The sequence below is a fragment of the Branchiostoma lanceolatum genome, chromosome 5 (assembly GCF_035083965.1).
Source record: "Branchiostoma lanceolatum isolate klBraLanc5 chromosome 5, klBraLanc5.hap2, whole genome shotgun sequence".
Lineage (NCBI taxonomy): Eukaryota > Metazoa > Chordata > Leptocardii > Amphioxiformes > Branchiostomatidae > Branchiostoma > Branchiostoma lanceolatum.
The window spans coordinates 820,537-847,435 of record NC_089726.1 but is presented as its reverse complement, the minus strand read 5'-3'; the positions used below and the strand labels follow the sequence as shown (position 1 = coordinate 847,435).

The following is a 26,899-nucleotide window of genomic DNA, read 5'->3' as shown; positions in this document are numbered from 1 at the left end:
CATACTGTCCTTCTCTACATGTGGTTTTGCTCAACGTGCATCAAATGTTGCTTTTTTTTTCCTCTTAAATGTTATCTTTCATTTTATGTTTAGGGCACTCTGTTAGTCTGTAGCATCTGCAGTAGTCTGGAATTGGCATTAGAATAGAAGACATCAGAATCTAGAGAGAACTTCTGTTGTACCAAAATGTCAAGGCCACGAAATGTTGCTGATTAGAACAAATGTAGCAAGATTTGTTCAAATTGGAGACAAAAATGTACAGAGTAGACTTGAACCTGTTTTGGTTTAGATTTTCCTTTTTTTTCTGACAGCTGATGTACAGTTTTCGTACCCTCTGCTGCGCACACGAGCAGCACAACGTTGCTTCTCAGAACACTTTAGAGTCTCCCCAGTTCCTTGAAGACGCCTGGCTCCTTGAGGAGTCTCCCCAGTTCCTTGAAGTCCCCTCGCTCCTTGAGGACTCCTCTGCAGTAGATGTATTACTGGCTGTGGCTGCCACGCTGCCGAGGGCTCAGAGTTTATGTAGTGGATACATAGTAGGTGTAGCGGCGTAGCCATTTATAATGATACAATGTAGCGACACCAGCTGCTCCTGTTCAATCTGTGCTACCATGGCAACAAGGCAAGCTTGTGCTGCCAGCGTCTCCCCGTGACCTCCCCTGACCTGCAGGCGATAGTGTCCTGCGCAGAAGAATGTTGGATGTCAGGGAGGGATTGTAATTATTAAACACTGAACATTCAGCCGTCTGGGTGTCTCTTTGTGTTGTGTTTGTATCAGACGTATTGTGTTGTAGCCTGGATGCCAGACCCACAATCTCTGAAGTATCTATCGCATGATAGATATAGATATTTTAGAGATTGTGGGTCTGGCATACAGGCTAATTGTGTTGTCAATCCAGTTAGTTAACTCCAATTCTATGCCCACTACACATACTAACAACTATCAGACCAGATGCTTACCGAGACTAGGACCGTTCTTGGGAGTTGAGTATTCTCAACTTATAAAGTCATACTGAGCCCAACAGGCTAAGGCAAAGTTATAACTACATTTTAGAAATAGTTCTTTTTTTCCAGGGACAGGAAATGTGCGTCTTTACAGTAAGAAATACCGTAGGAAGTAAAATAACGCAGGACAAGCTTTAGCAGAGTGCACTTTTCGACATACTAGAGGATTGCCTAGCCTCCCTTGCAGACTTCTCCCGGCTGTTTTCTTTTTCAAGTTACCGTTTTCTTATTCCATTTTATTTTCATATTGCTGGCCGAGAAGGTTCACAAGTCCATGCCTTAGTATTTTTGAGGAGTCAAGTGAACGCAGCCCCTTTTTTCGGCCAGCAATAAGAAAAAAATGTAATAAGAAAACGGTAACTTTTAAAAAGAAAACAGCCGGAAGGAGTCTGCAACGGAGGCTAGGATTGCCCAAGATTACCGCCTTTGGTGGTCGAGGCTGCGTTCTAACCTGTTGCTTCGAGACTGACGATAAGTCTACAGTTATATCATTCATAATGTAGTAGTAGTCATTTTTTTGTTGTTGAGAAAACCCAATCAGAGGACATGGACACCTTAGCTGAGATTTACAGAACAGAGTGCAACACTCCCAAACGAAGTATTATAGTAATACGTTAGAACTGCAATTTATTTTAGGGTGACCAAAACCCACCACCAACAAATAATGAGAAACCGCTCATTTGCTTGCGTTATCCTGGGCACACACGCATGACATGTAAGAAAACATTACAGACGTAGCACTCAAGTTGACTTATATTAGCGCAACCACTAAGCATATATATCAAGACATAAAAGTGATGAAGATACGAGTACAAACTCATAACAAAGTATGATACACTAACTTTAAGTCTTGAGGGCGCATGTCCGGGCAATGGAGAAATGTCTAGTTGAACACACTAAAACTTAGAGCGAAATAAGGAATCAAAGCGTTTTGTAGTAATGATGAAATTTGGGGTGATGATGAACTTGTGTAAACGCGTAACATTTTCGGCATTGTTGCATTAATCCATGCCGTATGTACGCATGCCGATTCTGCCGAACCCAAAGCTGCTTTCCTCGCGCGGAGAGTTTCAGTAAACTGTCAAGGACGTCTGAGGTCATTCACCCCGAGTTTCCCGCCATGCGTGGTTTCTGCTTAATTCGCGTCTGTTGGCATGCCGTGCCGGGCTGCATGTAGCCTGTGTGACACCATGTCTCGCTGCCTGTGTCACACCAGCCTCCACCAGGCCCTCCTACGGGCGCATGAATCGTAGAATTCGGCAGAAAAGGGAACAATTAGCCGGTAGAGTCAGTCCACGGTGAAGATCACATTTCGCCCGCGTAGGAGCCTGCAAGTGAAACCCCGGCCAACATTCTCCCAAAAGCCGAGCCGGACTGCATGTAGCCGGTGTCACACCATGTCTCACTGCCAGGGGGCTAATTGGGCCTCTTCTCTTTAACCTGTGGGCCTAGCCAGTATAAGGGCCAGCACTGCTAGAGGCTGGATGTAGTCAGGCTATAGGAGAATGGTTAACGTTCTGATCGCCCATGAGACGTGTACAGCGAGCCGCAGCCACACTTCACGTCTGCTTGGAGTCCAGCCAACACCACAGGCGGCTCGTGGAAGTTTAGTCTGTATAACGCAAACTCCAGCTGTCTGGGGATTTCTGTCCCCTCCTTGGGCGGCTATGCGGTTACAGGGCGGCAAGCCGTTACAGGAGTTTAATTGAGTTCAGGCTAGTGGAAGTTGAGCACTGGGGAATCACCGGTTGGCGACGGGTAACACAAATCTTCTTAAGGTCGCAGCGAGGTCACCACCGTGTCCCAGGACAGTGAGATGATAATAATTCAAGCATTTCTAACCGTAATTGCGCAAAAGTCTCAATTTCCACGCTCCCATTCATTCAGGAAAAGTTGTATCCCTCTACGTCTAACTAACACTCTCCAAGCTATGTCACTTCGCCTTGTTTTACTGCCAGTGTTGAAGATACATGTCTTTATGCGCGGTGCGTGTTTCTGTGTAAAGCCCCTGTCACACGTCACTTGTGTGTATATTCAAGTGCGCATGAGTTGCGCACTACTAACAGTTTTCGGGGGTTTAAATAAAGTTTGCAGGGAAGAAGTTGTTTTCTACGTTGTGCAGCCTAGTTATCGAACTAAAGAAATGACTTCTTCGGCTGCAAATCTAACCTAAACCAAAACGTGTCAGCTTAGCCTCGCCATATGCGGTAACTGGAGCCACGGGACCGTTACGCCACTCTCCAAGCAGAAGTTGAATGGGAAGATTGGGACCTCAGATGCCCCGTTTTCTGACAGACGCTTGACGCCGTGAAACACGTAAGTAACTTACTACAACGGCGTATCTCTTGCTGAATCAACTTGTCAACGGCCTCCTCGCAGACCTCTCAGGAGCGCCGGCGTTTAATTTTGTGCATGGGGACGCTGATTCGCGATTTTCACATGGGCAAGGTTCTCCAATGCCGGGAAAGTCTTTCTCTGCCTCTCTCCAGCCATCAGAGTACCTGGCCCATGGATGTTCAAAATCGCGAATCACCGCTCCCCAAAATACTTGAAATGCTGGCGCTCCTGAAAACTCTGCGAAGGAGCCTTGGTTCCGGTGCGACCCTACGTGTTTCACGGCGTCTGGGGCCCCAATCTTCCCAGTCAGCCTCTGCTTGAAGAGTAGCGGTCCTACGTTTCTTTACTGACGTGCATGCGGCGAGGCATCAGAGAACTTGGCCCATGCATGTTGAGAATCGCAAATCAGCGCTCCCGCAGAAAAGAAAAGCCGGTGCTCCTAGCTAGAAGTCTGCGCGTAGGCTACGTCGGAGTCGTGCTTGTCGTCTCCCGGGAACAGATGATAATAATAGTTGCGACGCACGACGTCACGTAATACGTCATGGTCATCATTATCATCATTATCATCGTGGTTTCTTACGTAACACCTAAGTACGTCATACGCGCGCTCAAATCGTCATGGCTTATTCTGCTGGCAAATAAGCTAGTCAATTTTAATGTACTTATTTAAATAGCTGTAACAACTTGTATGTGCTTTGTCAGATGTATGTTGTTTTGTACTCCAGGTAGTTACAATTACATGTTACATGTATGATAGCTAATGGAGGAAATAAAGTATCCTAAGTATCATCTCCCGCTGCCTGTACTGACGTAGTCTCTACCAGACTAACCGCGCCGGCTATAGAGAGAATATTCGCCGGGGGACTTTGGCCATGGAGGATAACATTTCCATCTGCAATATTGGACCCTATCTCCATAGCCGACCCCCTTCATACAGTTGACTCTATTTGGCCAATTATGTTTAGCCATACCTAGTATGGCTCAACATATTGTTTTTGTTCACGTTCTTCTTCTTCTTCTTCTTCTTCTCCTTCTTCTGCCATATCTTCAAATGGAATCTACTCCGTCATTTTTGGGCCAAACGGCCTGAAATTTGGCATGTAGGTAAAGATGGCAAATACCCTTAGGTGATTTTTAAATTTTGTTGAAACAGGCATTAAAATCATTTTTATGGAGGTTTTTTGGGGCATTTTTAGACAATTTTTATATTTTGGGCTCCTGTGCCCTGGTATTGCAAGCAAGTGACCTGAAATTCGGTACAAGGGTGCCTTGAGCATGTCCCTACAGGACTTCAATCACAATTCTGGTGTACATCACTTCAGAATGCTTCATTTTGGGGACTTTTGGGCCCATTTTCAGACCAAAAACAGGCCAAAAGTGGTATCCCCGTTCCATGTTCTATTTGCTGCTGGCCAAGGAATCCATGTTCTATCTAAGGATCCCCGCGTTCCATTTGCCACTGGCCAAAGAACGCGTGTTCTATTTAGGTCACCTGAGGTCATATTGCAGGAACACACGCAAGCCTTTGCAGTAAGAAGCTCTTGGGGTCTCGCAGAACTTGTAGAGAGAATTTTTTTGCACGGGTGATTTTGGAACAGTCAATTTATGCATCGGGAGGGAGATTGGCGAAGTATGATGCTCTCGCAAATGTTGCCTTTCTACATGCAGTTAATATTTCGATTTGCCCAGGCATTATTTTGGGACAGCCCACTTCTTGCATGGGGAGGAGTATGGCTAAACATGCTGTATTTGCTCAGGGGCAAATGACGGCCTTTCTAGTTTCTACTGTTTTCCCAGCGACCCGCAGAGGCTGGTAGAGTCTAGTACTGACGCAGGTCTGGCCACTCCCGATCCGTGACGTCACGCGTGCACGACAACCACAAGGTGATGACAGAGTTGTCATTAGCGCTGAGAACGGACTGTAACCATGGTAACTGGGATTTAAACTGGCGCCCCTGTGAATTCCGCAGTTTTATTGGAGTCGCGAACCACGTGGTTCTACCCCCCACAGTAACCCTCGTGTCGTACAGCGGTGAAAGGTCCTTCAAGGACATGAAAAGTTTATTGCCCGTTAACAACTACTAATGGATAGAGTACACGCATAAGCATAAAGAGAGACGGAAAACTGGGTTTATCCATCGGCGCGCACAATTTTAGCTTTTATAATATTACTGAGGCCACAGCAAGTACATTTTATGGATAACATCCTCTGCAGACTCCAAATTTAGTGCGCGCGGGCGAAAAAACAACAAGGCAGGCAAAAAACGATGGTCACAATCTACAAGTCTTTTATCCCTGCATTCAATAAAACAGTAACTAACACTGATATCAACATCAAAATCATCATAAATTTAGATCCGGGTTTGTAAAGCTGGCAAATTGACATATACTTGTGAGTATAATTGAAAGTAAGCGCGGGGTCTTTGTTTATTGTTTATTGTTTCTTCGCATATGTACAATATAAAAAAAAACAAAGAGAAATAGAGTAAAGAATACATGCAGGAGAGGCCAGAAGCCTATACGGCTTTTCGGGGGCCTCCCCTAAACTACTCAAATGGGATTTTTACAAAATTATATATCATCGAAACTAAGAAAAACTAACGAAAGAAGAAATTGGAATTTTAACATAAATCCTAATGAAACAAATGAAAAGAAGAGAAACTACAAAGTAAATTATGAGTTGTAAACATAATAAGTATTATAATGAATAACAATTTATAAAGAAATAGGTCAAAATTATACAAAAATAACAATCATATGAATTATTTTGTCATCAGATACCAAAGGAAAAGTGGAAAACAAGGAAAACAAACAAATCAGGAGAAAGTAATACTTGGATGTTCTATGACATCTATCTTTAAAAGTTTTTTGAAACTAGGTAAAGACGAGCAGGACTGTAGAATTTCGCTGAGATTGTTCCATACGGTGGGGCCTCTAAACATTATTGTATGTTGTTTTTGAGTAGTTTTTGTCTTAATTGATCTTAAAAGATTATGTTGTCTCGTATAGTGGTGATGGATATCTGAGTTGAAATTTAAAAGACCTTTGTATTGTTCAGGTAGGGAAGAGCTATTATGGACAATTTTATGGACAAATAAGGCAATTTTAAATTTATTGATGTCAAATACAGTCATAACATTTAAATCACGAAACAGAGCTGCTGTGTGTGCTGTGAATGACGCATTGGCTGCTATTCGTACAAAGCGCTTTTGAAGGAGGTAAACAGGATTGATGGATGTTGTGTACGTACTACCCCAAATTATGTTGCAATAAGTTAGATAAGGGTAAATCAAACTGTAATAAAGAACCATAAATATGTTTCGTGACAGCAAAGATTTGACTTTTCTAATGATGCCTATGTTTTTGGAAATTTGTTTGCAAACAAAATCAATTTGGTTCTTCCATGAAAGTTTCTCGTCTATAATTACGCCTAAAAAACGGGTCTTCATTGGCAATTCACCGGGCCGGGGGAGCCATACTCTCAAATATCAAACAATCAACGTTACAACAAACACATACACATATTCATACTTCCCCCGCACCATACCCGAGTGGAGCGCCCTGCCTGGCGCGGTTGTTACGGCTCCCACCGTTGAGTCATACCGCGCCAGGCTACGCCAGGCTGGAGGCCTGCCCGCCTTAGCCTGGGACCTCCTCCCCCCCCCCCCCTACTTTGCCCCTCGCGGGGTCATCTGGGGGTACATACGATGATGATGAATTCAAACAGTTCGCCAACTGAAGTAATTGAACTCGGGGATTCAGTTTTGACGAATCCGCTGTACTCTTTAGGTTTCCTGGCCCACTCCGGTCACGTGACTTTATGTACGTGTGGCGTCAGCACTGGGTCAAAGTTGTTGGACGTCAATATCGCCCCCCGTCCCGGTTGAGCGAAGGTTTGCGTCCTCAACTTCATTTCATCTTCAAGAATGATGAGAGGACAGCTGATGAAAGCTTGTTGGCAAATTTTGTGTACGGAAAATAGAGTACAAAATCTTGAGTGAAAGCAAGGTGAAAAACACATGCAAAAACACTCCGAATCCACATATCTGCTTGAAGCTGGGGGAACTTTTCTCGCTCCAAATGAATAAGAAAGATTTTGAAAGATTTCGAGTGTGTTTCCCTGGCGCGGTGCAGATTGGGAGTCTTTTTGCCGCCAGCTAGGTTCGCGGAGACGACGTCACGAGCCGAGGGCTGCCGGAGATGCCCGAACGTGACGTCACGACCCAGCTGGAGCCGAGGGTTGCCGGAAATGGCCGAACATGACGTCACGAGCATGGAAAACAGGGAATGGAAGAGGCGCAGAAACAGTCATGGCGACCCTGAATAGTAGCATAGAGCGCTGTAGGGGCCAGCCCTGGGCCGTCTGGGCCGACACGGCTCCCAACAACGATGGAGAAGGTACAATACATTCCAAAGATTGCTAAAAGGTTCATAATTGGTGTGCCAAAATTGGCACGTTGTAGCAAACGTTGCGCGAAATGACCCTTTGCTGTCAATCTAACCTGAGCTCTTGTCGTTTCTGCCCGTTTCAGGCTCGGATCTGGAGGAAAATTCGGTCCCGGGACGGGAAGTTGTCCGCTTCAAGAAAGAAGGTACACATGTGGGGGGGCTGGGACTCCCGGTAACTCGAGTTTGGGGCCACAGTTCGGCAGTTTGGCGCCGGGATGGGCCCACAAACACCAAATCTACCCGTCCCCAATGGGCCTCTTTTTATTCAAATCTCCTTTTCAACATGTGTGCCCCTTATCTAGGGCAGTGCCCCAACTAAGGAAATAATTTCATATTTTCTAGATAATCTACCAGAACCATTGTTACTGTTATTATAGGCCAGGCGTGTGGTGTTGGTATATAAGATAACAGTGTTATATACTGGGCTGTACAGTGGGATATATGATCACTAACTATGGAGTGTTTAGATATAGTCCACATCATATTGACTTGTCAATATTATCATCACAGACATTTCAGGGTCTTCCTCATTAAACAGCACGACTTTTCCTCATTTATCACTCTTTAAATGTTAATGTGTTGTGAGGAAAATAATCAGAGGTGTTCATTTAACACTTATTTGTCGCCAGTTTTTGTATGGAGAAAATAAGGAGGTGTAAAGATGTGATTATCACATGTGTGAGGTGGCTGATGTAGTGCCTTGTCTTGGTACATTATCTCAGACAGCGTTGAGACATTGTTGTAAGACATGACCGTTGTTACCTCCTTAATCTTGGAGTAGTTGTGTTCCTGTAGTGTGAAGTGTGTTTATAATGTGCAGATATGAGGAGTGTTGATAATGTCTGAAGTACCGTGAACTGATGTTGGTGAAACTAACGTTTAGTTTCAGTGTGATCAGCACAGTCTGGCATTCCCTCACTCATGGACATTACACGTTCAGTTCTGTATCGCTGCCTTAAACGTAGAACACACAGAAAGGCCAACTTTTTAATCAAACATGTTTGAAAGCTGCGCAGCTATAAATTAGGATAATAACCGAAGCACTAAAATCGTTGACTTAATCATTTGATAGTGTACATACACACAACAGTAATGATATGATATCAGCATTAGGCACAGTTTTACTCTAGACATTTAGTTTTGTTCTGAATGAATGTTAAGCTGTATATATAGTAAAGCACAGAGATGTCGTATGTACACGGTGTATGTATGGGAGATGTAACATTATAATAGGTGGGTAAATACATAATACAATAGCTTAACACTACTCCCATTTTCCTGTAATCTTTGAGTCTCTACGACAGACTTTAAGGGCACCGTTTTGATATCACAGCCATGTTTTTGTCCTGATTTTGTGCTGTTTTCTGACTGCTACCTTGTTCTGATGGCCCTAGTGTTATATTGCACAACATTTGTCGGCTTACAAAATCAGCGAGAAGTGGTAATGTTCTTATGATAGAGTTTGTAATGGAGGTTATTAACTTTTTGTCACACGTTATGTTGTCTTTTTCTCTTTTCCTAGATAGTTGTATAGACATTAGACAAAACTATGCCTAATCTTAGTGATACTCACATACATATATATATTGAGCTGATATGTTGTTTCTGACATATGTATACGTAGGATCTTCAATGACTTAGTCATTACATAGATGGATGGATAGATAGAAATATACAGTAGATCATATTGAGCTGATATGTACATGGCTGGAAGTACTAGGTGCATATACACTTTTGCGCACCTGAAGCTGTGGGTGCACCTAGATTTTGAACTCTAATAGTATATACATTTAAAGCATATTCATGATGGCTTTCCAAAAAAAAGAAAACCTTTGTTGTGTTATGTTGTGCACCCAAATGTTTCCTGTGCACCTAAATGTTCAGGTAAACAATGTGGTCCTATTCCCCGAAATGAGTTTTAAGCCCTGTTCATATGATAGGAAAAATCATTGATAACTGTATATGACCATCTCTTATCACGTGATAACCAACGTCAAGTCACGTGACAAGAGAACTCCAAGACGAGATCTGACTTTACTGGGTTGATAAAGAGATAGAGTTTGTCTCAAAAGCTGCCCAGAATAGCAAACTCTTTTGTTGTGTGTACCGTTTGATATCTGTTAAAAGTACATTGATAACTTAGTGATTACATGATGTGACTATAAATTTAATCTCGTTGAGGAGATTTACCAGTCACATGTGCTTACAAGTTACTAGGATATTCTTCAATCAGTGACTTAAAAGGTAACAAAACACGTGTACGGTACATGTCTTGTTACCTTTTAAGTCAATGATTGAAGAATATTCTAGTAACTTTAATCTCGTTTGTTTGTACACTGCTTTGTCTGATGTTGCGTTTCCCGCTGCAGACATACTGTAACTTTAATCTCAGCTTGTACGTTTGTTTGTCTGTTTGTTTGTTTGCTGGTTTGTCTGACGTTGTGTTTCCCGCTGCAGACATGCGGTTCTACGGCGTGCGTCCGATGGAGGACGAGGTCCTGCTGGTGGTGTGCGAGCGGTGCGGCCAGGTGGTGAAACCCCAGGCTCTGCAGTACCACATAGGTATGTACCTACGCTTTTTAGACCACATAGGTACTAGCAACTACTGTAGGTACCTCCGCTTTTACCTTCGCTATACAACAAATGCGGGTACTCATAGCTACTGTAGGTACCTCCGCTTTTACTGCCGCTATACCACGTAGGTACTACTACTGAAGGTACATCTGCCAACCACATAGATACGTACCTCCGCTTTTAACTCCACTATACCACATACAGTATGTACTACTGTAGGTACTTAAATAGTACTACCTAGCTCCTTTCTCACATACATGTAGGTTCTTACCCCCTTTCCACCTGAGGCTGCAACTGCTGAGTGAACAAAGATTTTTCAGTTCGCTTGTAATGAATTTATAGGAAGAGAACAAATTCTTTAATGATTTGTCACTTTTGTGTCTTTTGTTGTCCTTTAAATCACACTTTTGCATTGTGGATCATATTCCAATGATGAAATATGGGTCAGGCCTAGGAAAAAAAATGTTGTGTTTCCTGTTACGGTCCCGAAAAAATTAGGGTCGGTAGGTAGGGATTCACTTTTTTTTTTTTTTACTGTTGACATCAAATGCTCTGACTGTTGGCCTCACAGTACAGTGCTTGGGCCAACCTCCTAACAATTGTACTCAATTCTCATGTGGTTAAACAATTTTGCGCTGCCCAGAGGGGGGTGAACAAAATCTAATAAAAGCACCTCCCGGAATAAAATTACCAATTGGAAAAGTGGCAGGTGAATTATCAAGAATATACATAAACATGTGCAGGGCTCGAAATAGTGGGTGCATGTGCACCCAGTGCACCCAAAATTGGAGCTGTGCACCTTATTTTTGACTCTGGGTGCACTGGTGCACCTATAAATTTTTGTAGCCTATAGGGTTAAGGTACTGTTGTACACTAGTATACAGAATATTCTTGAAATGTAAGTATAAAAAACAGCATGATAACTTTTTGCTGTACTTTATTTAATGTATTATTTGTTTGAAATTTTAAAGTTAGCTATAGAATTACAGATTGAAGTTCTTAAGAAAGGCAGCAGCGTTAAACTTTGTAATTATGTTCAGAAGAACATTCAACTTTATTTCATCTGGTGCACCCAAAATTCTTTCTGTGCACCCAATTTTTTGAGTTGGGTGCACCAGTGCACCTATTCCCAAAGATGAATTTCGAGCCCTGATGTATAATAATCACTAAATACAATAATCTATGTCATTGTCCAGTTGCTCTCTCACTGTCACAACATTTTAACAACTTTCTTTGTTTAATATTCTATAATAATTTTTCCAAAGTTCAGAATTTTATTAAAATCCCAGCTTAGTAAAGGGACTCATTCACCACTTGTACAATTTTCAATGTTGCCAACAAAAAAAATTCAGCACTAGCAACACTTCGCCCCATAGAAATAAACAGCAACTCAAACACTGCCCTCTACCGGTAGTAGCCGGTACTGCAGGTTTACGTCATTACTCTCACGAATTCTCGCGACATTTAGCGTTAGTTGGTAAATCCAAGATGGCGGCTGAAAAATATTGTCTCTCGACCGGGAGCCGAGCTCTCTTTGCAGACGGATTTTTTGCGTTTCAGGCAGTATAAAACAAGTTGACTATGGATGCGAACAAATGAAAAAGTATTGGTAACTTTATTAACTTGTTTGGTTGGGGGTCGATGTCTGTGTTTTGATTGAAAATTTACGAAAGTGAGAGAGTGTGTGTGTGCACGTGTGTGACGTATAGTAGAGTTTTCTTGGTGCAAATAATTACCGCAAATCGAGTTCTCAGGCCCGAAATTTAGATAGTGCACTGCGTAATCTGGGTTTAGAAATAACTTGCACCAATCAAAACATCGATATATCGTTGCGCTGTACAACTGCGCAAGCGGGTATTTCGCACACTGTTTTTCATCACTCAAGTTCAGAAATTATTTTTCCCAGCTACCGATACCCCAAAAAAAGGCTAGGGTCGGGTTTTTTTTGCTAGGGTCGGTCGGGTAACCGGAAACACAACATTTTTTTCCTAGGCCTCAGACACATCCATTTTTGGTCTCTGAACGGTTGCTCAGTGATTGCTGTACAGTGGAAGGGGGCCTTACCGCCGATGTACCGCTGTTCGGTTGTCTGTGTTCTACACTACAGCGTGTAGTTCTACCGTAGCCTGGTCTGTACCAGAGAACACAGACCTGTCCACAGTGTATACTGGGTTATCCCAGCATGGTACTATTATATAAACGCATGTTACATGTGTGGTACCTGTACTGTTAGCCTCCGTGTACTCAGTGTTATTGCCTATGGTACACAGCACAAAGAACTTCTGTCCAAGACTGGTCCACAGTGGTAACATTGGACTGGTCTGATGAAGAGTTATTACATAGATAATCAGTGGTTATCATAGAGTTTGTATATGTATTATAGATATACACGTATATTTGTATATATTTCCGGGTAGATATGTGTACATATTTGGTACCTTGGCTCTTGCACTGTTTTCTTGTCTACCTCTGTACCGATATGAATGCACTTGTCCCCATGTCTGATATTGGTTTATTGTGACATGGGTATACATAGCTTATTCTGTACTATAGTATAGTGTTTGTATATACATGTACAGCAAGGATATAACCTCCTTGTGTACAGTATGTACTGCCACTTTTACCTGTACTGTTATACTATAATGAAATGAAATGTTATACTTGCAGTTGATTATCCAACATCTCAATGATCTATGATTTGATCTAACATATGATATCCTGTTTGATCACATCACACTATACATGTATATAATGAGAGCACCATTTTACCAAATTGATGTACTTCAGGCGAAGGTGCCAAACTTCTAGAAACCTCGAATTCAGTCTGAAATTTGCACCAAACTTTGGTCGATAAGTTCAGTAGGCGATCTGTATTTGTGAGCTTTCCTCAAACCGAATTCGGTTGGTCGTACAGCCTTACAGGCTTTGCAATCTAATATTTCGAGCAGTTTTACCCCAAAACTAATCTGTCAGTCAGACAAAAGGACACAAAGCCTTGCCCTCCCCCCCTCGCCAACTGGCCCTGTGTCCCTGCTGTTCAAGGAACAATAGAACATAGCCAGAACTCTGGTGCACAAATTCTCTACTTTCATAGCAGTGTTGGGCCTAGTTTACTTACTGTGTTGGAGGTTCAAAAGGATAAGAAATTTGCTGTGTGTAAGATATATTTGCGATCCGCAGATATTTCTTGTTGCGTGTGACTGTACGTAATACATGTGCGTGTAGAGTGAGTGTTGAATGCTGCCGTATGATCCTGATACCACTGATATCGATATTGATATCATGAAGAGACGGTAGTTTTATTGACCTGAAACCTCTGCTATACTTCATTGTGCTGAATAAATGTAGTAAAGTTTATACTGCTCGGAAAAGCGGTACCTTGGAGTCGCCGGTTTTATGGCATTGCTGGCACGGCGCCAGATGGAGTGCAGTACTACATGTCCTTTGTCACGTTTGTATCCAGGTGACAGTTATAGACAGGCAGGCTTGTTGGAGTGATAACAATTATGAAAAACACATTGAATAATACTGATAAAAACTTTTATTTTTGTTTTAGCGAGGAGAAATAAGTGAAACTTCTAAGTACCAGTCGTACAACCTTCTGAAGTGTTTATAAATAGTGCAGGATGGAGATAGTGTCAGGGCTATGAAGATAATAGTGGTGCTTATGTTTGTAATAATGAAATTGTTTGCATGAAATTGGTTTACAAATTTGCCAGATAAGCGCATGCAAATCCCTCCTGAATAGCGTTTTGCTGACACTGAGGAAAAGAAGAGGAAAACAGGAGTTAATGAAGCGTGCTGAAGTGCAGAGGGTTTGGGGAGGCAGGGGGGGATGTTATGGAAAATATAGTTTGTTTTTGTGACATTCCTACATTGCCCAAACCTATCTATCAACAAGGCGTTAGTTGACATAGTGTATATATGTCTATATAACACTTGTGTTGAGTACAGACGTAACTATTTTGAAATGCAACAATGATGATGATGATGACTTGTTTTGAAAGGGTCATGTTTTGTGTACTCAGAAATGTCACAAATCAATATTTTATCTTTGCCAAATCAACTCAAAAGACACCATTTTATCTCACAGTGATATTGTCAAAGTCCAAAGCTATCTTAAGCTTACTTTCACATCAGGGCTCGAAATTCATCTTTGGGAATAGGTGCACTGGTGCACCCAACTCAAAAAATTGGGTGCACAGAAAGAATTTTGGGTGCACCAGATAAAATAAAATTGAATGTTCTTCAGAACATAATTACATAGTCTAATGCTGCTGCCTTTCTTAAGAACTTCAATCTGTAATTCTATAGCTAACTTTAAAATTTCAAACAAATAATACATTAAATAAAGTACAGCAAAAAGTTATCATACTGTTTTTTATACTTATATTTCAAGAATATTCTGTATACTAGTGTACAATAGTACCTTAACCCTATAGCCTACAAAAATATCTAGGTGCACCAGTGCACCCACATTTAAAAATTAGGTGCACAGCTCCAATTTTGGGTGCACTGGGTGCACATGCACCCACTATTTCGAGCCCTGCACATGGTAATCAAACAAAGCTTTTTGCAGTTGTAACATCAGATAGAAGCCTTGCTTCTACCATGTCCTTACACCAGAACAGAACAGAACAGTGGTATTGTTAGCAGTTCCATGTTAGCAGTGTTAATGCTGTTGAAATGAAACATGTTTATATACATGTAACTCAGCACTTACTTGAGCAACAGTTATTAACTTTTATCTGTCACTTCCTGAAATATCACTTTCACAAAATGTCCTCATATTATAATGTTAAATGAAATGAGTCAATATTTTGTGTAATTATAGATAATAGAGGCCTATATTTTGTAGTTAGCAAGCAAGTCTAAATTGTATGTAGTTGGAATAATATCTAATATTGTATCATTTCGGTATCATTTGTCAGACAAATAAAGTACTGTATAATGACCGTTGGATATGATATGGGTCATATAAATTATAATGACTTACTAAGAGTTAGTGTTGGATATGATATGGGCCAGACCACTAACCGTGCAGGGGGGGACATCTGATAGTCTTCTGAGTTCGTTGACCCCTCATCAATTCAAGGCACCACCTTCCAAATTATGACCTATTTTCCTGGGGCAAGTCTGTAAAATTCTCACTCCTATCTAGTTACAAAATCTCAAATTTTACATGATCAAAAGTGCCCGTTTGTTGTGGACAGCGTTTACAGTTTAAATCAGTTTTGGTTTTGAATAGAAAGAGAAAGGAGGTTGTTTTGTGATGTGCAGTTATAAATGTTTGACCTATTTATTATGTAGTGGAAGAGGGATTACATGTATTGCATTACTGTAAGCTGTTGTATGGTTCACACAGGGCCTAGCAGTGGAGTACTGGTTTTAGAAAAAAGATAGCTAGCTATAGGTAACAGGAAACTAACACATTTTTAAAAAGTATTTGTGAAAAAACTAAGTGTAATAGCAGAAAACTTATGTGGTATGGAGGGAAATATACATTTTCAAAATCAAGTGAGTGTACTTGTAACCAGTAGAAAGATGTAATGCAGAGGTATGTATAGGAGCCTTGGGTGTGTAAGTGTGACTAGGACATAGCACTGCAGGTAAACCAGTATACAGGGGGAGGAAGGAAAGAGAGAGTGAATGAATGCTGTTTTATTGTGTCTGATATCACATAGATTAGTACATTGTATGACATGTTGCCATAATACTGCAGTTCTTATAGCACCTCCAACACAGTAGTACTAGAGCACAGCCCCGTGTCTGTCCAAGGTGATTACCGTAAATGCAGAAATGTTTGCGGTGGTTTTATGTTCACGGTTTTTGCGGTGAACTCTTCAGCATGAACTTAAACCACTGCTAACATTTTTGCCCACCTATGACTGTAGCGCTACTAATGTTTCAAAAGCAAACTTACAACCACTGCGAACACGCCATTTTCTCCCTACTGCAAAATAATAACCATGCGAACTTAAATGCATTTACAGTATTATTATTACTACATGTACATTTTCTCCCTAATGCAAAATGAAAACCACTCGTATTTATTAGATGCTGATATCTAACATGTGGTACCTATTAGTGTTACAGGTGAGAAAAGGTAGGTCACACTAACCCTGATTATCCCCACTAACAGCAGGACAGGGGACAAGTCTCCAGCTGCAGGATGACCCTACAGAAGATGGGCCGTTCTGCTACATGTCTGCGTATATTGTAGATGGTTTCTACATGGGATGTTTCTGCTCAGGGACGTCACATGTCTACTTCTCAATGATGTCTTCACAAGTCTTAGAAATTGGGTCAAAGAACAAGTGCTTAGCTTGTTATAGGGGTTCATAAACATGTTTTATAGATGCTTCTGTATGTTTTAGGCATCTGATGATTTCCCATCTCGAAGGAACAAGACCTTGTTGAAGAGTATCTTGCCCATGTCTTATGGATCTGCTACTCATCTTGTATACCATGTATTTCCATGTCATGTCTCTGAGGACCATGTGTGCTTGGTCTCATGGTCTGTTAGATCAGTGGTACTTAACATGAAGATGTGTTGAGCATATTTTCTTATGGGTATTTTAGACTACTTTAGAATTAAACTTGTTGTCATAGGCATTAAAGGGTTGTAGTCCTTTCTGATTGGACATTATCTATATGGTCCTGCATTCATGGACAAGGGTTGAAATTACTAACTTCAAAATCATAAATATAATTCCATTGTCAGATAGTTAATATGGTCCAACATTTCTCAGCCCTGCACCATATTATAACATGATGAGAAGTTAATAATCCCTGTATGAAGAATGTCATGTCCAGATGACATGTATATATAACAGACACCACTCCGTATTGACCCCCAGTTCAGCCTCCATGGTGTACCCTTGTGCCCAGTTGGACCAGGGACAAGTGTCTATATGTAGCTGTTGTCACCGATTAAAGACTCACAGGGACAAGTGTCTATATGTAGCTGTTGTCACAGATTTAAGACTCACAGGGACAAGTGTCTATATGTAGCTGTTGTCACAGATTTAAGACTCACAGGGACAAGTGTTTATATGTAGCTGTTTTCACAGATTTAAGACTCACAGGGACAAGTGTTTATATGTAGCTGTTGTCACAGATTTAAGACTCACAGGGACAAGTGTTTATATGTAGCTGTTGTCACAGATGAAGACTCACAGGGACAAGTGTCTATATGTAGCTGTTGTCACAGATGAAGACTCACAGGAACAAGTGTCTATATGTAGCTGTTGTCACAGATGAAGACTCACAGGAACAAGTGTCTATATGTAGCTGTTGTCACAGATGAAGACTCACAGGAACAAGTGTCTATATGTAGCTGTTGTCACAGATGAAGACTCACAGGAACAAGTGTCTATATGTAGCTGTTGTCACAGATGAAGACTCACAGGGACAAGTGTCTATATGTAGCTGTTGTCATAGATTAAAAGTGAGTCTTTATATAGCCTGCCATGGTCCCAGGGCTTACTGTACCTGGTGTAGTGGTTAGCAGTCCTGCCTTTGAATCACAAGGTCAGGACAGGAGTTTGAATCAACGTCAATTACTTCTCGATAAGTTTGTTGGGTTCTTCCATCCATTGGACCAAAATTGTTACCTGTTGGTATAATTTTTTTCTTAAAAAGGAAAGATATCTTTTGATTTTTAAAAATAGTTTACACTATTGGAAGGGAATATAACACAGACCTCGTTTAATTATCTATTTACAATACACCAGTTTAGATCATTTGGAAAAAGGAATTTTTATTGTCCTTGTGAAGTTTATTACATGTGATTATCACTGTAGTGATATAACCCACAGTAGTCAGGTCAGGTGTGAAAAGAACAATGCCAGACTCTGGCTCCTGATTTCCACCTCAATTATGTTGTAACAAACCCCATTCACATTTATGCTGCCGCCCCCCTCCCACTGGGGGGGGGGGGTCATCCACAGAACTTGGCAGGCTTCACTGCCGCCCCCCCTCCCACTGGAGGTCAGGTACACAGAACATGCCACGACCTCCCACTAGAGGTCAGGTACACAGAACATGCCACCCCTCCCACTGGCGGTGGTACCGTACTCAGAACATCACAGCCGCCCCCCTCCCCTCCCACTGGCGATGGTACCATACACAGAACATCACTGCCGCCCCCCCTCCCACTTGGATCATATACAGAACATGGCAGGCTTCACTGCTGCCCCCCCTCCCACAGAAGGTGGTAGAGTACACAGATAATCACTGCCGCCACCCTCCCACTGGGGTTGTACACAGAACATGTCAGGCTTCAGGACCCTGTGTACTGGTTTACTTCAGTGTGGAGATGACAGCATGTCCGTGTTGAGTTTAACCTTCTCCCTGCTAAGGTAGCCATTTGACACCAAACCTGTGTTGGTTGCAGGGTTAGGCAGCAAGGGGAAGGTTAATAGTGACACAAATGTAGGTCAGAAGGTTTGATGTTTCCTTGTCAAACTTCACCGGGACATGTTAGCAATTATAGACATGCTGGATATCTTTCAGCTGGGATAGAAGGATTAGAATGGCTCTCTTGATTTATTTTTAATAGTCCGTTATTGTTATATTACTATATAACAGTTTTAGTCTTATTTTGGGGTGTTTGATTCTAGTTTTCAGGCCGAAAGTTGGCTCCTTGCCAGCACGTGGTCTCCTACTGGAGTTTTTCCTGCTTGGATCAAAGGTCAGGGTCATGCCAGAGGTCAGAAGTTACTTCCTGTTTGAAAGCATGTTGATAGATTTGCCCTAATATGTAAGATAAGATATGAAGGTTGGCTACAGACAATGAGATATCTGTGTCTGTCTTCGATGTCTTTCTTTTTTCATCGTCTCTACATGAATGTATTTTGGTTCGTGTTTGTTTGTTGAGCTCCAAGGTCATCAGTACTGTAGTCTTCAAGCTGGGTCCAACTGTTAACAAAGGCACGTATGCTTCAGTTTAAAGTCAAAGTTGGTTCTTAAAGAATGTTGTAGGTTTCCTTTAAGTACATGGCATTCCTTCCTGGGTTACGAAGGGCTGAATATTTATCAGCTGTTGTGACTGAATGAGTGTTACAGTGTGGAGTAATGCCGTTAATCGTGTCAGTCCAGCCTTTGTGCCAGAGATGGTCCAGCCTTGTAAATCTGTGCAGGACTGAGGTATTTATTGAGCCTGGTGTTAGCCGTGTATTAACTGGTCACATAAATTCTCTGTTCTTAGATGACATGTATTGCAGTGGAACTGTAGAACTGAGTATACAGGAAACGGAATACAAAATACGGTGTAAAGAACAAAGAAATATCGAACAAAATTTACAATCTGGTAAAGATGTGGATTTCTATGAATCCTGATGTCTATAACTCAGTATGGGGGACAAATAGAGGGAATATGGAACCCTCCCCATCAGGTGATTTGTACATGTAGGAAATGATTATCAGTGAGTTCAAATCAGCTTCTGTATCTGTATAGCTGGTATAACCACCCTTCAGTGTAACATACCAGTTTCGCAGGCACGTGGCGAGGCAGCAGCTAGTTATATCTCACTGAACGACCTGTCACACCTAACCTTTGCACATCTAGCATCAAACTTTTTTAAAGCTATCTAGTGAGGTTGCCCCTACACTACTTGCGACAAGGTTCCACTCTCTGACAACTTGTTCCTGACCAGAACATGAGGAAATCTTCCTACCTGATCATGACAGACAGACAGACAGACAGACAGGCTGGAGTCTTTAGTAATCTGTCTGGACTGTTGGACGGAAGGATCATGTTTATTCTTAGAACTACAAGGTTTGGAGCGACAAAGACTACTGTTTGTGTTTACACTTAACAACTTGAACTAGTGATATTTTCCTGCAGGTAGTTTTTGCATTTTTTTTCTTATTCTATATAATCCTTGATAATATTGTTAATTTTGACATTTTGGATGTTGAGACAGAACACAAGTGTGGGTATCAATCATTCTCTGTATTGAATGGAAGAAAGCAATCATCCTATTTTCCAGTGGTAAATGTTCCTATTACACAATGCAGATGTAATTCACACATTCTTGTCATGTTTGATAATAAAACGGTGAAGAAAAAGCAGACATTGATATGCAAGTTAAAGAGGCCATCGCCATGGATACCTCATAATCTAAAGATGATGTCATGCTCTGGAGAAGCTAAATATGTCATCGATGCTCCTTTCATCACTTAATCATGTTAGGAGAAGAGAGATGCAGTTGCCATGGTAACAGAAAACAGCCTGTGGCTATAGCAACATGGCAGTGAGTGGGAGTGACAGATTTGGTTTAGGAGTTTCTGACGTAAGAATGATTTTGTGAATATTAGAACGTGGATTTTGATACATTTATATATTGTATTGCAGAAGACTGATGTAAAGAATTTAGAGCCCAGTTATGTTATAAAACACCATGACTTGCAAAGTTTTGAATTGATTTTCGTTGTTTTGGTTTTCATAGGTGTGAGGAATTGGATTTGTGCCCCCTGACAGTTTTCTTTGAACTGCAGATCAAAAGAATGTAGATTTCTGTTATGGAGGAAATTGCTTCAGTGTACTAAGTTATAGGGTGTTTTTCTATCTGATAGGGGTCATTTCTTTAATACACCTCCTAATATTCCAAATTGAAGAAGGAATTACATTGATGAAGGTAAAGACATCCAGGTAATAAGATAAGCCCAAAATAGTTACTCAAGCAACTGAATAAAATTTTGAAACAGTCAGACGTTTCAGACAGCATCCGCTATCTTTCGTCAGTGACTAAGGAAAGATCTGGCAGAACTAGGTTTTATACCAAAGGAAATTTGTGCTAGGTACTTCCATGATCCAGACACTGGTGTGTTATGTTAACCTCCCTTCCTTTTACCTCCAGATTTGCACTGGTTACTGGGTTACTACCAGGTAATCAGCAGGAGGAAGGTTAAACAAACCAGCCTGACATGTAATGTGATAGCCTGTCCAAGGCTAACCTGTAACGTGATAGCCTGTCCAAGGCTATGGCTGGTATTTAGGTCCTGTAATCTCTCCTGGCCCCGGATGAAATTTAAGACATCCTCAGGTCCTGAACTGGGGACAGGAGGTCACCTGGGTTAGTTTAAGGTTTGGTCAGATGTGTTTAAGAGATAAGGTGTAGGGCCACTCCAACTATAGTTGTTGGTTGTCAGGCATGAAATAAACCTGAAATAATTTTTAACTGTAATTTCCAACACAAAAATCGGACTTACCCAAATTTTCGAGATGACGTCGAGATGACGTCACATTATGCAGATAAGACACATGACTCGGTGAGCAGTGGATCATAAGTTGCAGAAAGTCTGTGGCGCCCCCCGTCTCTAAATTAAACCTCTATTTTCTGTGATATCATCCTCTATTTTCAGTGTTATCATCCTCTATTGATGTGAATTATGATGCCTTTTCAAGTAGCTTGTAGCGCAATGCAGCTTTTTCTTTCGTTTTTTGGCCAAGCACACCTGTACTCCCTGCCCTTGCCTTGATAAGTGTGTTGGGTTCTTTTACATGCAGAGGTTTGATGCCATCAGCTCCCTCATACATGGGGCCGCCAGATTTACGTCCCCATCAAAAATACTAAACTGGTTCAAGATCAACATGAAAACAAAGTCTGAGGGGAAAGCTTGTACCAAAACGGTACACAGTTTCAGGGAGTTGATATAGTTGGTGCAAGCCCTCTGTTTCCATGAAATGATTAGATTTTGGGTCCCCTAGCAGCTTGTTACGGTACTGCAGCCGAACTTCATGTTTTGATATCTCGTGTTCTGGACATGCTATGGTCCTGATTTTTGAGTGGTAGATAGCTCTTTCGACAGAGAGTAAGTGGTATAGGTTTTGGCCCCCTAGCGGCTTTTTTGGAACTGCAGGAGCAGGTTTTGCATCAAACTTTTTTACGTATGTTCTTCTGTAATGTGACAATCAGATATCCATACCGATTTGTCTTTGTTGTCAGATTCAGAAAAAAAAGCGGATTCTCATTTGAGTTTATCTAAAACCTTCTCCCTGCTGCCTAACCCTGTAACTACTACTAGTAGTACAGTACTAGAGAATTGGAGGTAAAACGTCTACTTCAGTATGCTAAAGGTTAAGAGAAAACTTGAACTTGCAGACCTGTAACAACATACAGCATACAGGACAGGATAAGGGATATCAGTGAGCCTGATACATTAGTATGCAGTGGCAGGTGGCAGTAATGTTTGAGCAGCCTGATTCACCTCAGATTATAACTCTGTACATTATATGATAAGATTTGCCATAAAATGCTTTTGTACACACCTAACACAGAGATGGCATCATTGATAAATCATATGAAAGTGAATGATGTCCACATATGTCTAGTGATTTGTGAAAATCTGTTCCACACTGATATTTGATCATGGGTTTCATTTTGTGCAATTGTTTCAGCATTAGGAGCTTTTTTATTCATGTACCTTCTATAGAAAAAGATTATTCTACCAAAGACAAATGATGATCAAATATACTTGTGATTTAACAAATATGTACTCCACTGTTGTACACTTTCTAGATCTATTTCATTCATCCCAATTAAATCTACCATCTTCAAGACAGTAGCATCTCCTTTGAGACATGGAACATTTGACAGATGCCCCACCCCTACACTCCAGAACATCTGTCAAGGGTACAAGATTACCTGACCTTGACCTTTGCCCTCCCAACACCATTCCTGGGACATCCCATAATATTTTACGATCCCCATCCATCGCTGCCATGGCAACGGTCTGACAGCCGTATTGATTGGCGGTTGGGTGGCGGATGGTGCCCTGCTTGTTATTCACATGTACAAATGCACCAGGGATGGAAATTCTGATTTTAGTAGAACTGGTGAAATTCTAAATTACCTCAAAACATACATTTTACCTGCATCAGAGATATTTTCTTCACCTATCAATCCTTCCAAAAACAATATTGAAATTGTTCCTAGTGGTGCCATTTTAAATCTTGTGGTCTGCTAAATTGAAGGATCCTATGATGAAGAATGTGAGGCGTTTTTGAGTAACTACCCGCCGTAGATCACCCTAGTGTTGCTGGCAGGTTTGATAATGGATTATTGCAGGTAAAGCTGAGAGAAGCCTACCTCCCTGTCCCCCTGCCCTAACCTGTGTGGTGTTTGGATCCCTGCATGTCGGGATGTCGTTATGATAATCACCCAGTCACGACCAGACGTTAACGAGGGGGTTGGGGGCGATGTCTGCCGGAGACCGAGGGAGGCTCGCATCAAGGTCGAGGGACGGTAGATGAAGGTCGTGAGGAAACCTAATCATGAGGACAAGGATGGGGAGTTATCTTCTCCCCTCTCCTCCTCCTACAGGTATGTCTGGAAGGTTTATGTCTCCACGCTCAAGATGTCTTCAGGTGCCTCTCCGGTTCCTTATCACTGAATGGTCCATTTATTGTTCTTTCCAGGGATGTTGGAAGGGCAAGGTTTTGTTTTTATTTTCAGATAAAGCCAGAAATTACTGTCGTTGCTTGCAAGATCACTGGCTATGGTGGTATTTTCATTTTGTTGGTATTATTAAGATTTTTATCAGAGCTACAGCAAAATTGGCTGTTGGTTTGTGAGATTGAGAAATAGCATGGTAGTGATAACAGATATTACATGTTAAGCATGTAAACATTGGCAGTTAAAGCCTGTTCCAGTCCAGAGATTTTCTCTTGTAAACCTGCGGTAAGATGGGTGTGAAGGGGCTTCACTCATGTCATTGATGTCTGAAAGATTATTGGCTATTGGCTATAGGCTGTGGTGACATACAACCTAAATCTTGTTTGATATCAGGATTTTTATCAGGGCTAGGACAGAATCGGCTGTTGTGGGTTTGTGAGATTGAGAAATTGCGCGGCAGAGATTACATGTTGAGGATGTAAACGTCACCCGTTCTAGTTGAGTGATTTTCTGTGATTAGCCCGTTATACCGTGTACATGTACGTGGAAGGGGCTCTGCTGACGTCATATGATAAATCTAAAATGCTACGATGAGGGAATGATAAAACGGGGATATCATGATGTTGTTACGTTGTTATCTCGTGTGTGTCTATGGATAAAGGGTCCCCTGTTTTGTGATTCTCTGCTATGAAATGTACAAATCAGGACTAACAGTGTCAGTAACGTTGTGCTGTCGTATTTTGCCAGGCTGAATCGATGATCTGCAAACGTCAGTATTTAACTGCATGTGACTGACAAAATTTCCAACACAATTCATAGGACAGCAAATAATCTAAACTGGAACTGCATGAATTCATGTTTCAGTTTGTTAGATTTTTGTCTCTTTTTTTTCATAAATCTTTTCAAAGCTACATTCAGTTTCAACCTGAATGTTTGGATAGTTAGTCTTCATCCCTTTGTCTGTTGTGATGCTTGCTTACTTGCTTATGTCGAGACCTTCCAGTCACGAGTGGAGATGGCAGCCCAAGTCTTTTGGTCCTTCATCGCCTGGAGCAAACTATCACTGTTGTGATGCTATTACAGTAACTGTACTATTATTATAGTATACTGCATGTATACTGTGGTTTTACAGTGCAGTACTTGTACAGTAGTCTATTCCCAGATGGTCATAGGTTTCACTGGGAGCCTGCCATCGTTTACTGCAGATTTAGTGTCAGCTTTTATCCATGTGGAGGCTGTGGTGCAGTGCATGTTCCTGCCATGAAAGATTGAACCTAATTGTGCTGTAACTGTTTGAAGTGCTGTCCGTATGGAGCCCTGGGGAACGTGGGTAACTGGGCGGTCAGGCCGGGTTATTCCTCAACAGCATGGGGTTGTCAGCTCACTTACAGCCATGTAGCGTCCAGTGGTTAGTGATCTTGCCCCTGGATCAGAAGGTTGAGGGTTTGAATCTTAACCGGGCAGCCTGGCCGGGCTATTCCTCAGCAGCATAGGGGTGTCAGCTCACTTACTTACAGCCATGTAGTGTCCAGTGGTTAGTGCCATTGCCTCTGGATCAGGATCAGGGGGTTTGAATCTTGCCTGGTGTTGCTTTCCCGACATGCACGCTACTGGAAATGGTAGCAGTCCTTGGGATGGGACGTTAAGCCATGGTCATTGTGCTTGTGAAAAAGAGCTAGGGGAAATTTCTCTGTACAAATGATCCTGTAAATACTGTATATAGCGTCTGTCTTCTCTGCGACGACCAGTGGAAGAATAGCTCTTCAATAAGGTTCAAGATCACTTTCCACTTTGTCCATCTTACAATGGTCTCTTGGAAGTAGGAATTTGGAATCTCCACCGGTTTTATTAGTGTCAAATAAATCTGCAGCCTGTATATGCATTATGTCAAGAATAAGATATCCTGATGTAGATGGTACTACATGTATGTGCTTTCAAGTACAATTTGAAGTTGGAAGCCAGTCTTTTGATTATAGAGAATTTTTCAGGTATTGTAAGGCCCATGCAATTAGGTGATGACAGCATCGGATAACATTATCATGACACGATGTTGTATAATCCGGCCACGAGAGCCATCTAGCAAGATTGGTTCAAACATCAGCATCTCCAGCCAGATTCACTTCAGGCGCTGCTTCCCAGCGCCATCTAGTGGTTCCTGTGAGTACTGCAGCATAGGCGGCTGGCCTGTTGCCAGGGTGCAAGTCCATAAGTGCTGCAGCATTCCTGATGACAAGGTAGCGGCTTCCACAAAACCACAAGACAGATGGGAGGCTTCGGCTGCCCAGACTTCCTGTCTACTTACAACTGCAGACGTCTTAGGCCAGATCTTAGGAGAAGTGCACCAAGGAAGGAACCATCAAAGGTTGGAGGGGGGGGGGGATGGCAATTTGCCACACAGCTTTTTTTCGCTGCCAGGTTTCAGTGTCACTTTGTGATTGATTTGTTGTTTGAAGTAGTATTACTTAAAGAGCTCGGGGCTTCTCCAAGTCAACTCCTTGGTTGTGGGAACAGCAGAGAACGCTGTGATCTGTGTGGTACGTTGGTAAGTTTGTATGTATGGGAAGGCTTCATGTATTCAATTTGTATTCATTGATATCTTTGGTAGACATCTTTGGTGGATATAACTGTATGTCTGCAGGAAACTCAGACTTTCATGTAAAGTTTAAGTGGCATAGAAACGATCGTCTCTTCTTACAATCAACTTAAGGACCAAAGGGGCTGATCTCCAAACCTTTTTAGAATCAAATAAAGAAAATAGTAAATATGGAAAAATAAAAATGGTACATACAAAGGATACTTTTGTATGAACTTTGTGTATTTCTGGAACAGTTTATGACTTTTGATCAAGTGTCAGCAAATTCGTAGCTATAGGATTAGGAAACATTCTTCCTTGTTGATTTGTTTGAAGAGTGATTGTTCACTTCTTACCATAAATAGTAGAAGATTTAAGACATCTTAAGTGTGTCTTAAAGAGAACCTGTTCCTCAGAGGGACTTCTAGGTGGGGGTTTGTGAGATGGATGCCTCTACTTTAAATGAGTTAACCTAATGTATTTCCCACATTGTCCCTCTATGGAAGCCATGCTAGAAAGGAAGCTGTATACCTGTAAATAAACACATACCCCAGTAACG

At 41.7% G+C, this 26,899-nt stretch overlaps 1 protein-coding gene across 5 annotated transcripts in view; it reads left to right on the top strand.

The window, feature by feature from the left end:
• Positions 1–7,578: 7,578 nt before the first annotated feature.
• Positions 7,579–26,899, top strand: part of LOC136434328 (ataxin-7-like protein 1) — a 77,588-nt gene continuing 58,267 nt past the window's right edge. For all 5 annotated transcript variants that reach the window (XM_066427092.1, XM_066427091.1, XM_066427094.1 and 2 more), the window contains exons 1-3: positions 7,579–7,740; positions 7,875–7,934; positions 10,249–10,353. In XM_066427092.1, coding sequence (XP_066283189.1) covers positions 7,602–7,740; positions 7,875–7,934; positions 10,249–10,353 — 304 coding nt within the window. In that variant the 5' untranslated portion in view covers positions 7,579–7,601. The remainder of the gene's footprint in view (positions 7,741–7,874; positions 7,935–10,248; positions 10,354–26,899) is intronic.